General features: G+C 43.5%; 1 protein-coding gene across 1 annotated transcript in view; it reads left to right on the forward strand.

Moving 5' to 3' along the window:
* The window catches only part of LOC101042720 (guanine nucleotide-binding protein subunit alpha-14), a 206389-nt gene extending 194228 nt beyond the window's left edge, over nucleotides 1–12161 (forward strand). The window contains exons 3-7 of the mRNA XM_003920861.3: nucleotides 560–714; nucleotides 3660–3788; nucleotides 6248–6377; nucleotides 9520–9673; nucleotides 11081–12161. Coding sequence (XP_003920910.1) covers nucleotides 560–714; nucleotides 3660–3788; nucleotides 6248–6377; nucleotides 9520–9673; nucleotides 11081–11271 — 759 coding nt within the window. The 3' untranslated portion in view covers nucleotides 11272–12161. The remainder of the gene's footprint in view (nucleotides 1–559; nucleotides 715–3659; nucleotides 3789–6247; nucleotides 6378–9519; nucleotides 9674–11080) is intronic.
* The last annotated feature ends 5233 nt before the right edge of the window (nucleotides 12162–17394 follow it).

Here is a 17394-nt window from a genome sequence, read left to right on the forward strand (position 1 = left end):
ACGTCCAGCCATTTTTTTTTTTTTTAAATAAGAAAAGAGAGAACAAAATCCCAGACAGATCATTGGTTGGTATTACTGTGTTTCAGTTCTTAAAGACAATGCGTCTCCTTAGTGCCTGTATCAGGTGGACCGGCTTCCACCACCCAACCCTTGATGTGCCATTTTAAAATTGCCTCATTGGCTATGCAGATACTCCAATGAGTAACGTGTTAATGAGGAAGTAAAGTTTGCTGGTAGGATGATAGCTCCAGTGCCTCTCTGTTCACCACTGGGTGTTGAAATGCTGGCAAAACTGGCCCAGGACATGGCTGGGCATGGAAGCTGCAGGTCTTGGGCCCTCAGTGGCTCTCTCCACGGAGCTAAGCAGCCGCACCATCTCCACTCAGCATGGCTGCAGGGAGTGTCTCGGCCATGAGCAGCCCCTGGGAGGGTGCCCACCACACCCGTACCTAGGGAGAGCTCTCCAAATCCACAGACCAGGGCAAGTCTTGTCCCGACACTGCCAATGGGTTGGCTTCCTTTCCTTTGCCTAATGCAAGGTTCTCTTTCCTCTGAGTAGGAAAATGCCCAGTTCATCAGAGAAGTGGAAGTGGACAAGGTCTCCATGCTCTCCAGGGAGCAGGTGGAGGCCATCAAGCAGCTCTGGCAAGATCCGGGCATCCAGGAGTGTTACGACAGGAGGAGGGAGTACCAGCTGTCAGACTCTGCCAAATAGTGAGTACAGAGCCCAGCCTGGCTGCCCATGGCGCTTTCAGGCAAGCTGGGCCACACTTCAAGGAAGCTTCTCACTGAATGCTGCTAAAATGCAATGCACAGTGGCAGTGCTGCCTGCCTCTGCTTTTCTGTATCTCTCCTGACCTCTTGGTGCCATCTCTCACCACTTCCTAAAGCTCTCGGTCACTCTTTGGACCGCAGACCTCTCTTCCTGCCGACACCCACCTGTTCTTGCTGTGTGCTAAGCCTGTCGTTTCAAAGACAGACTCCATCAAATTTGAGGTCCCTTAAGTAGGACTGATCTCCTTTGGAGTGCTGAAATGATCTGATGTAAACAGGGAATACACTTGCTTCTAGCATCTCCTTTTCTCTTCTCTATATCCCTCCGCTTTTCTGGTTTTCCGCATCAGAAGACAGCAGGTCCAATTGCCCTAAACTCTAAAGTCAAGTTTAGAGCAGCAGTGCCATTGGCCCGTCGGCTGCTGATCTGGTGCTGCCCTCTAGTGGCGCAGATAGGAGGCTGCGCTCCCAGCACACACGCGAAACAATCCTTTGTTACTGGCCACTTGCAAAGGCCTTACGCACTGGATTTTGGATCATACAGCTCAACTTTTAATTCGTTAATAATTGAAGGTAAAAAGATTTCTATTTAGATGGCCCAGCATGCAAACTGTCCCATAGAGGTGACAGATTTTCACTTCTTAGACATTTCCTGTTTATGTCTGTAATCCCAGGGACTTCGGAGACAGAGGTGGGAGGATCGCTTGAAACCAGGAATCCGAGACTAGCCTGGGCCAGAGAGCAAGACCCCATCTCTGCAAAAAACACAAAAATTAGCTGAGCATGATGGCATGTGCCTGTAATTCCAGCTACTCGGGAGGCTGAGGCAGGATTTCTTGAGCCTAGGAGGTTGAGGTTGCAGTGAGCTGGGATTGCACCACTGCACTATGGCCTGAGTGACAGAGTGAGACTCTGTCTCAAATAATAATAATAATAATAATAATAATAATAATAATAATAAAATAAGTAATAACCCAGGGCAATGCCTCCTTCAGTCTGGTCACTGGGCAAATAGTTTGATATGGGTGCTTCTCGAAGTGGCAATGACTCCTGCTTCTACAGCTCAACTCTTTCTCACCTGCCCCATATCACCTTCCATCCTCCAATGGCTCAGAAATCCCTTCCTCGGACCTACGTCCTTCCCTTTGGGGGCCACTTTTGCCCTCTGAGCAGGCATTGGGCTGGACAAAGCATTGGGCAGGAAAGGAAGTCAGAGGTGTCATCTCCTGTGATTTCAATGACCTTCCTTTGGTGTTTGTCCCAGGCTGAGAGTTGAATGTCATTAATCTAGGTTGGCACAATCAATCTGACTACAGGAATGTTTAGGTCCAACAAAGCATGAAGGCAGGAAAATAAACCCCAATAAGGTGTTAGATCAGCACAGAGAGCCGGAAGAAAGAAAGTGCCAAAGAGGAGGACCTGCCTTTGACAGCTCGAGGAGCCACGAACAGGCACGACGTTCCTGAGCCGTTCCCGAGGTGTGGCCTGGGTTACCTGCCTCTGTGAAGGCCCTGGGGGTTGCCTAGGGCTCTTGACATAGATCCATTTGGAAAAGACCCACCAGACCTGCTATAGAATTCAGTGTAACCCTGAAAACCACAGGGGCAAGGCCATTGACATGGACAAGGGGCCTGGGTGGGGTGGTGATCAGAGCTGCCACAGAGAAAACAGCCTCTCCTAAACCCAGCAGCTCAGCCTTCCAAACCGGCAGGACTCACGGTGCTTGCACATTTTCTCCATGTGGGTCAGCTGTTTTCAACCCCTCTGCTAGAGATGTCTGCTGATTGGATGAATGTGATGAGTGCTTGCGACGTGCCAGGCACTGCGGTGAGGGCTGCAGGTATTACACCACCAATGCTCTCTGCTCTCAGGGAATGTACAGTCTGGTGGAGCAAGTCAGGTATAAATCAAATAATCACACATCAAAGTACAGCAAAAGCAGTGATAAGCTCTGGAGGTCATATTTGGGCAGGAAGGTGGGTCGTGGAAGGCTAACCCAGAGCTTTCTTCTGGAGCTGAAGGCATATGGTGAGCAGAGTTTGCCTGGGACGCCCTGGTTAGTCTCCATGCAGACCTGCTCAGCCCTTGATGCTGTGCTGGGACAGGGAAGGGCCGGCCTCAGCTTGCAAGTGTCTCTGTATCTCCCACTCTTTTGTTGGCGAGGGCCTGAGTTAGTTATTTTACCGAAAAATGTCTTTTTAGAAAGGCCGTAAAGTTTTTTAAAAAAAGGATTCCCTTATTTTACTACAGGAAAAAAAAATGTTTTAAGCTCAGGGCTTTAATATATGGCCAAAAATAAATTAAGGTAGGTTTGGGGTTATTTTAGGAGATGTTTAATTTCCCAGTGTCTTCAACAGGAAAACTTTTTCTTGCTGCTGTTGTTTTGAATTTCTCGTTGGCCTGTTTTACGTCTGTGCATTTTCTTACAAACTCTATTGAATTCATTGAGCAAAGCTTTAGAGAACAGCATCTCCATTATATAATGTTCTTGGACGAGGGCGAGTGGGAGGGAGAAGGGCCTCTGGAGGGAGGATGCCAGATGGGGCGTCGGAGAGAGCCACTTCCAACATCCTGGCTTCCAGCCCCACTGTCTCCCTCGCCGGCCAAAGAGCAGCAACGGAGCTCAGAACCCAGGAGGAAGAGACTGGAGTGCTCTGCAGATGTCCCAGAAGGCTCTGGAAATTGCTTCTGACGCATATTGTCTTCAAAACAGTTGTAGGAAGGACGGAGAAGCCTGGCCTGGTGCTGGCTCTCAGGAAGGTCATTGTTGGAATTCATGTGTGTGTGTGTGTGGGGCCGACTGTGAGTTGGGGGTGACTTTGAGTAGGATGGACCTTTTCCCCTTCGCTAAAAGGAGACTCAGTACCCTGTTCTCTAATACGCAGTTACCTGACTGACATCGATCGCATCGCCACGCCGTCATTCGTACCCACTCAGCAAGACGTGCTTCGCGTCCGAGTGCCCACCACCGGCATCATTGAGTATCCGTTTGACTTGGAAAACATCATCTTCCGGTAAGTCTGTCTCCCTGGTGTACCATGAAGAATCTGCCCAGGATTGGAAGTCCCCAGGTGCATTCTTAAACATGCTATTCTTAAGCAGGGACTATATCTTTTAGAATAGAGTGACGCTGTCTGCCACAGGATATTTAGAATTACGGTAGGTCTCAACCCTAGAATGGAGAGGAAGCCACCTTCCTATTACCCTTGGAGAAGAAGGGTTTCCTTACTGGAAACTGGAATGATTCTTATCTGTAACACACACACACACACACACACACACACACACACACACACACACACGTGTATACTTCTGTATCCCACAAATTGAATATAATGATTATCGATGACTTTTCCCTAAAGTTGAATAATGTTTCCTTTCTCCTCTATTTCCTTCTCCAGGATTTATCCTTAAAAAAGAAAACTAAGGGCTGGGCACGGTGGCTCAGGCCTGTAATCTCAGCACTTTGGGAGGCCGAGGCGGGCAGATCACCTGAGGTCAGGAGTTCAAGACCAGCCTGGCCAACACGGTGAAACCCTGTCTTATAAAAAAAAAAAAAAAAGAAAGAAAGAAAAGAAAAGAAAACTAAGAATTAACACAAAAATGTGTATTAAAACTGTGAAGAGTAATATATACAAACTAACAGCTGTGTAAAAATGTATGCATTTCCACTTACAAATATAGGAAAATACTTTTAGGATGCCTTAAATGACCCTTCACTGCATTTAGTTACGGTAAAAAATGAATAATCATACAGGGCATATATGAAGCACCGCACATTTTGAAGCACTGTTACATCCGTTATTTCCCTCGTTCCTCCTAACAATTCTTACACGCGATTTTCCAGTTGAGACACCACCACCAGTTGCACATCCAGGTCCTGTCTGATCCCAGTTCCAGCTCAGTGCTTCTCTATCCAGAATTGCTGGGTTTGGGGCGCCCTTGGGACCAGCCCCTTGGTAGATACCCCTGTCTGTGTTAGCATATCCCTGATTTTAATAGTAGCCCACTGTGCCTGTGTGCTTGTGAATTTCTCTAAACCTTTTCACAATTAACTGCTTTTTGCAATGTCCAAAACCTCTCAGAGAGGATCCCAAGGCTTTTTGTTTTGTTTTGTTTTTAAAAATACTTTTATTTCTTCTAAGTTTATCCTTCTTGGACTGTGATGAATGGGTTTTGCCTTACTTTAGAGTCCGGTGAATGGGTTTAATATCATCACCAGGGAAGTCTATTACTTTACGACTCAGAGCACCTCTCCCAGTGGGAGACTTCTGGCTGAAAAATTCCGATCTTTGAGGCCTTTATAGAACGGCTTCTTCAAGCTCAACCTTTTGACGGATTGCAGTGTCCCTTTTCCAGATCGGTTCCCTGCTGTGAGGTGGGGTAGCCAGCCATCAACACACGACACTGTGGGAGTGGCTGCACCTCCAGGACGTGGTTCAAGGACAGGATTGAATTATTTGTTTTATTTCCTGCACTTTTCTGGACAACGGTTTTGGGTGGTTGGCCTGTGGGCCACCTAACCACCTTGCCCCTCAGGGACAGCTATGTGTGTGTGTGTGGTGGGGTGGTGAGGAGGGGTGGGTGGGGCTGACTTGGCAGCTGTATCTCTGGTCCATTATGTATTTTTTTTGGTGTTACTAAAAACATCTTTTTGAGCTAACTTGTTTAAAAGTTGGGATGTTTAACTTAACACACTGGATACCTCGTTTCTCCTGAAAAGGCAGAGGCTATGGTCACGGTGAGCCTGCACTTCGTTCTGCAGAGCTTGGCTGCAGGTGTGCAGCAGGCTTCCCTGTAGACAGGGCCCCTGGCTGTTGTGCGGTGTGTGCTTTTGTACTATGGGGAGCTCACTTGACTCACTCCATTAAACTGCCTCATTCCTGGAGCATTGGAACTTGTGATCCCTGGGCTGGGAGTTGCTGAAATCTTTCCCAGAGACACAGGTAGATGCTTTGCATTTCCATACTGGACAGAGGACACTTGCAGGTTTTTATAGGGAACAAGAGGTGGCATGCAGGGACTGCAGAAAGGATTTATGGGTAAATTAGAGGAGCCAGGAAGACAGACTAGGCTTAGGTCCTGAGGCCGCCTGGGGGATCGGGATGACAGCTGGCCAGTCTGTTCCTCTTGGGTCTGGTATCCAGGGCCTCTACAGTGGTGGCCACAGAACACAAGTGGATGTTTGTGTTTTCTGCCCGGATACCAGTGTCCCCAAGCAGACTCCGAGTCACCTCTGCATGTCTTCAGAAACATCGTTTACGTTCTGTGACTTCTTTGCTAGGAAACAGCCAGTGGTACCTCATTGCTTAAAGCAGCAGCATCAGACATTTGAAAACTTAGGACCTCTTTCTCTCTTAGAAATTACTGATGACCCCAAAGAGCACTGCTTTCCATGCTATAATAATTCATGTCTTTTCCCCAAAGTGTCATGTATTCCAACCTTTGAGGGATCTGTGTTTCTGTACAACAGGATGGTGGACGTTGGTGGCCAACGGTCTGAAAGGCGGAAATGGATTCACTGCTTTGAGAGTGTCACCTCCATAATTTTCTTGGTTGCTTTGAGCGAATATGACCAAGTCCTGGCTGAGTGTCACAATGAGGTACGCTGGGCGGGAAGTTTAGGTAGCTGTGGAAGCCAGAGCCCTATCCTGTGGTGTTTTTGTTGTTGTTGTTTTTGAGATGCAGTCTTGCTCTGTAGCCCAGCTGGAGTGCAGTGGTGCGATCTCGGCTCACTGCAATCTGCACCTCCCAGGTCCGGTTCAAGCAATTCTCCTACCTCAGCCTCCCAAGTAGCTGGGATTACAGGCATAAACCACCATGCCCAGCTAATTATTTATTTTTTTAATAGAGACAGGGTTTCACCATTGGCCAGTCTGGTCTTGAACTCCTGACCTTGTGATCTGCCCACCTCGGCCTCTTAAAGTGCTGGGATTACAGGCATGAGCCACTGCGCCCAGCCTCCTGTGGTTTTTATTAAGCCAGGTCAGGAAATGGACCCTAGTCATTAGGTTAAATGGTCTTGCTATTCAAAGTGTCATCTGTGGACCAGAGGCACAGCTATCACCTGGATAGCTTGTTAGAAATGCAGTTTTAATCAACCCCGACCGATGACATTGGAATCTGTGTTTTAATAAGACCCCAGCTAATTCAAATACATATGAAATGCTGACAGTCACTGGCCTGGAACCCGGGTTCTGAAACTTAAATGCACACTGGGATTCACTGAGGACTTAAAGAAAACTTGGTGCCTGAGTCCAGTCTCAGAGATTCTGATTTAATTGGTGGTGAATGGGGCCTGAGTGGAAGGATGCTTAAAAAGCACCCAGGTGAATCTACCGTGCTGCTGAGGTTGGAAACTATTCAAAAGCCTAGGCTCTCATCCTTGGTGGCATAGCAGAATCCATTGGTGAGCTTTTTAAAAATGCCACTTCTCAGCCGGGTGCAGTGCCTCATGCCTGTAATCCCAGCACTTTGGGAGGCCAAGGCAGGTGAATCACGAGGTCAGGAGTTTGAGACCACCCTGGCCAACATGGTGAAACAACGTCTCTACTAAAAATATGAAATATTACTTGGGCGTGGTGGCAGGCACCTGTAATCTCAGCTACTTGGGAGGCTGAGGCAGCAGAATCACTTGAACCTGGGAGGTGGAGGTTGCAGTGAGCTGAGATCGTGCTGTTGCACTCCAGCCCAGGCAGCAGTGCGAGAATTCGTCTCAAAAAAAAAAAAAAAAAAAAAAAATGCCATCTCTTGGACTCCACACTAAAAATTCCAGTTGAGTGGGTTTAGGTCGAGGCTTCTTTTGTAAGCCCACCAGGGATTCTACTGCCCAGCCCAAGCTAAGCAGCACCATCTCTAACACACTTTACCTGGGCCCAGGCGTCCTAACCTCCATAGGCCCATGGCGCTACCAAATCAGATCCCTAGCAGAACTGGGATGGGCAGTGCTGCTAGATGCTTGGAGCTGTTCTGGGGCTGCCTGGGATTGCATTTGCTTTCCCTTGCCTGGGAGAGACTCCCTCAGGGCAGCTGGGATGGATCCAGCCTGGTCAGGCACGCAGGATCCCCACAGTGCAGCCATAGCCTGGCTGCGTCGAACTCCATTAGCAGCAGCTGTCCTGAGAGTGAAGAGACCATCAAAGCCACTTCTGCTCTGTCAGGTTGGGGTTAGTTACAGTGGAATACTCATGTCCTCCTCCTCATCCTTTCCCCTGAACTTGCATTAAGACCTCGTGACCTTTTAGAAAAATATCTTTTGTTTCCAAGGCATGAAAGTAAATCAATAAAGGACTCAGTCCAGGATTAGCCAGTAACTGTGAACAAATCGTATCTTCTATTTCTTGAGAGCAGACTTTTCTCTGAGGAGCATAGCTTATATTACCTAATTAGTGGAGGATTAACCCATTTAATTGTCATTGTGCAAAGAAGAGAAATCTTGGCTGCCACCCAGTTCTCCCAATTGGAGATTTTTTTTTTTTTTAAAGATGACATTCAGTTATCAATATAAAAAATTTGCTCCAAATTTGTTTCAGGAATTATTTGTGACGTTCCTCAGATTAATCAGGTGCACAAGGGACCAATATCTCAGCCCAAAGTGCTTAGAAATTAAACATTTTCTCCTAAAAATCACAAAATATTTAGAGAAAAATGAAATGGCTGCCACTCCAGACTTTCCCCTTCTGGTTGTAGATATGTTATTATATCTGTAGACTGTCTGGGAATCTTTCACAAATTGTGTTTCCTTGAAGATCATTATCAGTAAGATCACAATAAATTTCAAAGCTTTAATACATTCCACATCTTAATTCCCCAGAGCGTACTGAGTGGCACAATGATCCTGGGTGTCTGGAAGTTGTGGGGAAAGAGTGATTTATGGCATGTCCCTCTTGAGTGTGTGTGCTGAGCTTGGATGTTTTCAGTCTGATCCCTTCCCTTCCTACAGGGAAGTTATTCTTTCTTTCCTCTTAGAAATATTTCAGAAAGAGCAGAATGCTATCTAGAAAAACTACTGTCACAGATAAGATTTGTTTGTGCCCTGTCTGCTCTCAGTAAATTAGGAGCATTTAATATCTTCTTGCCAATGTCCAACATTGAGAAATTATTACTGTCTTTCTACATCATCTTCCCCAGATCCCACTGTTACACAGGCATGGGAAAGTTATTTAAATGTTCTGAACAGTAACAGTATGCTCACCCATCAAATGGGCCACTGCTCTGCTTGTAAAGTGTGACGCAGAGTGGGTGGGTGCCCGGTAGCAGTGGCTCTGTCTCTGCCAGTGTCAGTGGCCTTGCTGGAAGAGCCTTGTCGCTTCACTGCTGAGACCCAGTCTGGAAGCCCATCAACAACTGAGATGGCCATGTCAGGTCTGAAGCTGGCACTTCCCGACTTGGTAATCCCAATCACGTGACACAGAAAACTTTTGTCAAATGTGGGTAGGAACATTCCTTCTACAAGTTGCACCAAAGCCTTTCTTATTTCCTTCCATGTGAGTTTTGGGCTGGAGAAGAGCTGGGATGCTACAAACGAGGGGAGGCTGAAGGGGACAGTTAGCAAGAGGCTTGGGCAGGGGCAGGCAGAAGCAGGAGGCCTGCTGCCTGGGACCCCACATGCTCACCAGCTTCAGCAGACAGTGGCCCAGGGACTGCAGTGGGGCAAGAGAAGAGATAAACAGACTGGCAAAGTGCCATGTTGTTTCCAAAATATTTTCTTTCTCCTTCATCCTGAGTCCCTTGTGTTTCACTTAGAACCGCATGGAAGAGAGCAAAGCCTTATTTAAAACCATCATCACCTACCCCTGGTTTCTGAATTCATCTGTGATTTTATTCTTGAACAAGAAGGATCTTTTGGAAGAGAAAATCATGTATTCTCATCTAATTAGCTACTTCCCAGAATACACAGGTAAGTGTCTATCTTGCGGACAGTGTTTCTATGTGGATCTTGTCCTCCTCCCGGGCATCAGTCCGGAGTTACCACGGCTCACAGGGGCCTCCCTAGTCTGCCTGGAACAGCCTCTCCCCCGATTCCCACCTTCACATGGAAGCGCTGGTTGCACCGTTGCGTGTTTTCACCGCAGCACCTCCACACATGCCTCCCTCAGTGCTTGAGGGAGGCATACCCTTGCCAACTCCTGTAGCCGACTCCATGTTGTTCTCCAAGACCCAGCAGAGGTCTCCCCTCCTCGGGAGCCTTTCTGGCCTCCCCTGCCCATCTGGTCTGCAGTAGGGGTGCTGTCTCCTTTCTGCTCCCTCGGCAGCCTGACCCCCGCTTGCTCTCCTGGCCACATCACACTAAGTCCTATCCTCTGCTCACTCAGCTCTCTCCCCAGTGGGCACTGTGAGGGCAGAGACTCTGCTTCATTTATCTGTGCATTCCTTGGATCAGTCAGAGCACCCAGTGCTTCTAAACTGTAGGTTAGAGACACACAGTGGACTCTGAAGTCCTTTATACATAACCTGCCCAAGGCGGGAGAGTCTCATGCCCTGTTGCTAATTGTTTCCAGTACAGAAGGTCTTAAATATTAAGTTTGACACTGGTATTTGTGGATTCATGTTTTAGCACTCTTCTTTCCCCTTTTATTAACCATGTTGGCTGTGTAGTATAGCACCGTCAAGCTTTAAAATCAGCCTGATAATGTTACTTCCCGCATTCTTCCTTTCCTCTCTCCTAGACCACAGCTGTCTGTCCATGTGTGTTAGTAAGGATTACTTCTCTTTCAAAGTGGTCCAAATCAGACAAATGGCGTCACTATTTTTAAACAAATCACTGTAAAGTATAAGTTTTAGAGACCAGATGACATTTTAAAATACGACTATTTTATGGGTTCATGATGAGACACCATAAAAATAATGCTCCAGATAAACTGTTCCCTAGAAATAAAGATGGATCAAAGCAGGATCTTAAATAAGAACAAGAGTACATTAAAAATGGTTCTTGGGGCTGGGCGCAGTAATCACACCTGTAATCCCAGCACTTTGGGAGGCCAAGGCAGGTGGATCACCTGAGGTCAGGAATTTGAGACCAGTCTGGCCAACAGGGTGAAACCCTGTCTCTACTAAAAATGCAAAAATTAGCTGGGCATGGTGGCGGGCACCTATAATTACCCAGCTACTTGGGAGGCTGAGGCAGGAGAATCGCTTGAAAACCAGAAGTGGAGGATGTAATGAGCTAATATCACGTCACTGCACTCCAGCCTGGGATACAGAGCGAGACTGTCTCAAAAAAAAAAAAAAAAAAAAAAAAAAAGGTTCTTGGGAGCACAGGGTGTTAAGTCTGTGTCTTTATTCCTCTCATTACACTTGTGACTAGGACCGAAGCAGGATGTCAAAGCTGCCAGAGACTTTATCCTGAAACTTTACCAAGATCAGAATCCTGACAAAGAGAAAGTCATCTACTCTCATTTCACATGTGCTACAGATACAGAGAATATTCGCTTTGTGTTTGCTGCTGTCAAAGACACAATTCTACAGCTGAACCTAAGGGAATTCAACCTTGTTTAGAAGCTGCTGCCCACCCCTCCCCCATAACAGAAGACATGATTTTCAAACTCCTCGTTTTATTTGCAAGTGCTCCTGACATCACCAAGCCAGCCCTGTGCCAGGCAGTAAGGACGTCATGCAGGTTGTGGGGACAGAGATGGGTGATTGAACTTGGAAGATATTTGAGTTTACCAAAATACTTTAAAAGTCCTTATGTCCCAAATTGTTCTTAGAAGTATTTTCTTGATTTTTGGCTTTAAGATTTTGTGCAATTTTCAAATTTGGTGTTTTCTAGAATTTTTAAAGGCCACTCTGATTTAGTTTTAAATTTTAAATGTTTAAAAATAGCTATTAAAATTATGTAAGCAAGGAGCCTGTTAGTTTATAGATTATGCCTTGAAACCTCTAGAATTGATTTGGGTGACTTTTTAAAAATAAGGTTAATGCGTTTGAAGCTTTTAATTAAATCTTGTAATTTAGAGACATTTTTGTTTCTCACCTAATGCTGAAGTGTGACTCCTTTAACATGCCACCAAAGATTTTTTTTAAAACAGTTGGTTCTTTTTGTGTGTTAACTCTCTAAGCCAAATGGATATATAACTATATCTAATTTAGCTTTGCCACAATTTGATCACCATGAAGGCAAAGCTGACATGTAGTAAATGGGCTCTAAATAGCATGTATGTTGTACTGGTGAAAAGTGTGTATATGTGTGTGTGTATATATACATTTTTATCCCCAATGTGTATGACGAGGTCTTGTAAATGTATGCAATGGCTAAAAGTCCACATTGTTTGACAAATGTTGCGTAATCCCACCAAAGTTCTAATGGCCACCACAGATTTGCTGTTTGAATTATGTATGCTGTGCCTTTCTGAGGAGGCTAAGAATATACCATTCTGCTATTGGCACTGGGTTATGTTGTGTTTCTTAGAGCTCATGGTTGACTGATGGGTCTGATCCTAAACAGAAAAATGTTGCGGCCTTAATAGTAACTCAGAAACTTTCCTAAGCTTCCTCCTTTCAAGGCAAGGCTGTGTGCCTCATCATCTCGTGCTGCAGTTCCCTCAGTAGCTGGCTGAGTCAAGCAGGAGAATCCTCTGAGAAGTAGGAGTGTTCCACACTAAAGGCCCAAGATGGTTCTGTGCGCACGTCTGCATGCATGCGCACACACAGACACCATGTGGGGATGTAAGGTATGAAATGCCTACCTCAAATCAGTCTATGAAGTGCAACTTGGTTTGCTACATGTTATAGAATCATGTGTCCCCACTCTGTGGGAAAAACTCCAAGTGCTGAAAAAGACTGAAATTATTCTGATATGTAGTGATTCTACAATAGCAACATTTAGCTTTAAAAAAAAAAAATGAATCCTCACTCAGGAGACAAATGCAATAGCAACAGCTTTTGTGGACGTTTACGAATTGTTGTTAAATTTATCTAGAACAATAAAGGTCCACAAATAGTCGAGACCATTTTGCACATGAGAACAGAGAGAGGGGAGTAGAGCCCGTTAGGACATCTAGAAACACAAACAAAATATAAGACAATTCTCCTCCCCACCCATGATGGGCTAAAGGCTATGGACTGGGTTTCACTAGCCAATTCAAGTAAAAAGGGTTCAACGGAATCCATAATTAGGGAAATTAAACAATGAAGAATGCCATGTCTTATTTCAAGCACTTTCTAGCATTGAGTTTGTGTTAATTTATTGTTGGCTGACCACTTAAAGTATACAAGAAAATGATGGCTTTCCATACTCAAGTTGTTAAGAGGGCTGTTAAATAAGTCATTCAAAGGGTGGTAACAATATTTTCTTAAGGTATGGAAAGGCTAGACTCTTTCAATATCAGGTGAATTAATTACCTCTGCCAATATTGATTCTGCTGGTAGAAAATTCTCTCCTAGCCCTTCATTCAGGATATGCTCATTACTTATTGGGGAAATAAGTCATGTGAAGTTTTCTGAGGTTAAGAGGCAGAAAGTCAGTGGTTAAGAATTCACTGGGTACTATACCACTGCTAGCTTTTAGTCAGCAGTGATCATGCTGGGCTGGGATGTCGCCCAGAGCCTTGGGCAATCTGTTAGTTATTCACATTTATTTAAGCCCCAAAGAGGGTAGAATTTATATAGGTAAGGGAAGGCTATTAATAATGTTTCTAGTTCTATCAAAAAACTAAAAACAGAAGCAGACCAAAGATCAGAAATCTTTATTGACAAAGGTATACATGGTGAAAATATATAATCTTACCATGCAATCTAAATCTACCAATACCAAGAAACGATTATTAAGAAAAAAAGTCATTAGTGAGCATGGCCAACCAATTTTTAGAGAGAGGAAAAAAGACTAAGACTAGTTTCCAAAAGGAAAAACTTCACTGTAAACATCTGTGTTTATAAATAATCTTAGAATACACAAAACCAAGGCAGAGACTGTGTAACAGGCAACTGAGCCAAGCACACATAAAAGAGAAATGAGGAACAGAAAAGTGTAGGAAATCCTGCAGCGATGCAGAAATAGATACGTTTAAAACTGTCATAATCAATGACCATATTTTCATCAAAGAATAAGCATTCCCAAGCAGCACAGGCTATTTGATCAATTAAAACTAGCAAGAGAAAGTATTTTTAAAGTGCACCTTTCCTGAAAAATTCATTTTTATATGTAATAAGCACAGAGATAATCATTTTAAAAGTCTGTAACAATCTATCTGACCTTGTAACAAGTCCCAGATACCATTCCTAATAGTTTGTGAGTGTGGCTGTTAAATCACTGATATTGAAAATATTTCAGTGTAATCTATTCTACATTTTTACTTGAATGTTTTTCAGCCCAAGAATTGGGAACTTTTGGGTAAGGAACTGAACACCAGAGGTATGATGGCATAACAAGAAATGTTGGGATTTTCCAACATGTTCTACTTTGATTACACTTCTGATCATTAGGTAAGTCATTATACCAGTCTCACAGGGTTTCTTGTTACAAGGACGTCATTAGAAGGAACACGTTTTTAAGGTATCAGAGTAACACTAAATGAATAGTTCAGTGACAGGGTTTTCTATCACAGCAGTTTGATATCTATCATCATAGCAGGTGTTAAACTTTAATATAAATTAATTTGTATTTGTATAAAGTAATAAAAACTTTAAAAATATAACCGTATCAACCTAAAAAATTGAAGTTATATTTCTTGTATAGCTTTTTGGGTAACCAAAATTATTTTTTTGAAAATGTCATAATGCTTTAAAAAAAGAAGTAATCTGTAATTCTAAAGTAAAAAATTTTTTGAATGGCATGGAAAATTTACCTTACAAAAGAGGAAATATAAAGTAGAAAAAGGTTTCAATAAAAGAAACATGAATGAGGTTTGTAACGGAGTAGGATTCTGCATCTTCTCAATGTGCTGGCCTTGCTTTAGTGCTGAAACAAATACTGCTTAAGACCAATCGTGACAGTGGGAAAAAAGTTTGCTCTAACAGTCATATTGGCCAAAAATTGACAATACAGATGACAAGAATCAAAATTTTAACCGACTAATCCTAGCTTGATTAGATTGCCATTAACAATAAGGTATATTTCGAAGGACTAAGCAGGACGGTGAATGGGTTTACTTTTAGAGTTGAGCTATACTGAACAGCACCAAAGAAAATCAGACTGACCAAGTCTGTATTCAGTCCTGCATAAGGAATGTAAGTTATCTGCATTTTCTACTTGGATCCTAAAGAAATGAGAACTCCACTGTTTTTAGTAAAAAGGCATTGATATTTGCATAGCACCCCCCACCGCCCCGACAAGAGAATGAATATTTTGGCCCTGCCAGAATGTGCCGTACATATCAGCTCCCCGTTTTTAAAGGGCTTTGCCACCATTATGGTGAATCAGCTAAAAGGTAGATAGTTGAAATTCAACTGACTCAAAAGGAAAATGTCTGTCTCCAATTCTGTTATGGTAAAATGCTTAGTGGTAAAGAGGTTGAAATACCTCCAAGTAAACAATAGACTGTGGTCTTTTTTAGGGTGCTGTTTGTGGATCTGATTTTTCTATGCTTTTTCTGGTTCCACTGAATCATATGAGGGTACCTGATATACAGCAGAGAAGAAAAATATTTTGGAAGGTGATTCCAAAACAAGGGTGATTCTACTCAAAAGAAAAAGTGCTAACCGTCTCTAGACTTCCTGAGTTGTGGATCTGCTGCTCCTCATTTAGGGTCAGGTGCCACACAATCCAGACTCTTCCAACAATCACTGGATGGCCCCTGCCTCCTACAGCAGGTTTTCAAGCTTTCTCTTTCAAAACTGCATTTCATAATAGGAAACACTTTATATTGTGACCCAGTATGCATAGTAAATAGAATATTTAGCTGTTGTTTCAGGAACCAATACTTGATCATTTTACATGCACTATCAATTGTTCCTCTATTTTCTTTCTTATTTCACTTGTGAAATATACTTGTCTGGAGCTTTTTAGTTGATTTAATGACCCACTACTGAGTTAGGACTTAGAGTGGAAAAAAAGCATCCCTGAGGATTTGGGTTGATCCTGACAAAAGGTAAAAAGCAATAGCCCAGGATCCCAAAAAGATTTCTTTGAACTGTGTTGGCTCAGCCATGAAAGCCATGGTCAATGCATTTGGCACACACTTTGAGCTTCTACAGGCAAACTAATCAAGTATTTTGTCACAGTCTTTTTAATACAGGGGCCTATGTGAAGGGAGTACCTGGCACAGCCTGAAGAATCGACTAATACTGGCAAGTGATAACTGAGTAAGTTAGGTGCAGGAAATTCAGCACTGTGTAGAGTCCTTCTAATTTAATCTGACTTTTTACCAGGCAGCAATATGATGCTACTTTGTGGGATGTTTGTATGAAATAAGCTAGGTGCATAGATATTCACTGAAACAATACTACTGCTATTACTATCAGAAGAAATGAGAGAGATAATTATAGAAAAGATCATGTAAGTCTAAGAAAACTTTAGGAGGCCACAGGATAGTTGCCTCTAAATGGATTAGGATTGTAGAGGACAGGGGTAAGTAAGAACTGCCTACAGGTGGTCACGATTATTTAGGGTCCAGATAACAACTCAGCTATACTAACCTGACCTTGGGATTTTTGTGAATGCTAGAGAAAAAGCAGTAAATATATACACTCTAAAAGGGAAGACACTGGAGTAGTGCACCTTTTGGTTCAGAGAGTATTTTGTAAATGCGAAGAAATCACAAGCTTCTTTTTCTACCAGAAATCAAAGTCACTCTTTCTATGAGTAAGGTTTTCTGGTGGAGAGTTGGCAGGTAACAGACACTCTTGCCTTGGTCCTCGCACAATTATCATAGAACACTTCATGCTGTGCTGGACTTAAGTGCCCAGTAGTAGAGTTAGCAAATAACGCATGGAAGGGGCACAAGACTCAGCACCTCATTCCGTAACCACTACCAAACAACGGAGAAAGCTTAAATTTCTCCTGCAGAAATCTACTTATTGTAGTTAAAATGTAATTTAGGGCAGATGGTTTTCAAATACAAGAAGATTCTATATTCTAACCTTCATGAAAAATGGACTATAGAATCAAACAAATAACTGTAAATTGTAAAATGTGATGCTAAAAACACTGACTTGTTATTAGTGATCTACTGATATTCTTATGTTTTTGTTTGTTTAAATGAAGACAATTTTCTAAAACACATGATATCGATATAGCTCTTGAAAGTGTGGGCGCCTCTAGTCTAGAGACAAGGAAGTGATGGGAGGAAGTGGCAGGGAAAGAATAAGAAAAGATAGTTCACAGTTCTATGGCACGAGAACACGAAAGGCAGGCACTATCCTTTCTATGTGTACTACTCACAAGACCCACTCCTGCTGGCTGCCAGAGGGTATCAGAAGAATTTCTACGTTTACTATTTATTTTAGACTTTTCTGCCTCACAACACTACACCCAGGGAGGCAGGGGACTGTAGTTTTTTTGAGAATGGTGAAATCGTAACATTGGAATGGGTAATGAAGTATTTTGTTTTGGATGAGGGCAATCTGATGCAAGCTTTCTGACTACCTCTACTCTTAGGTTTAATTCTGCCATAAGCAAAACCAAAGGCGCTTAGTGACAGAGAAAATACGCACATATTATTTTTAACGAAGGTCAACATGGAA

Source organism: Saimiri boliviensis, chromosome 2 (genome assembly GCF_048565385.1).
Source record: "Saimiri boliviensis isolate mSaiBol1 chromosome 2, mSaiBol1.pri, whole genome shotgun sequence".
NCBI classification, from domain to species: Eukaryota; Metazoa; Chordata; class Mammalia; order Primates; family Cebidae; genus Saimiri; species Saimiri boliviensis.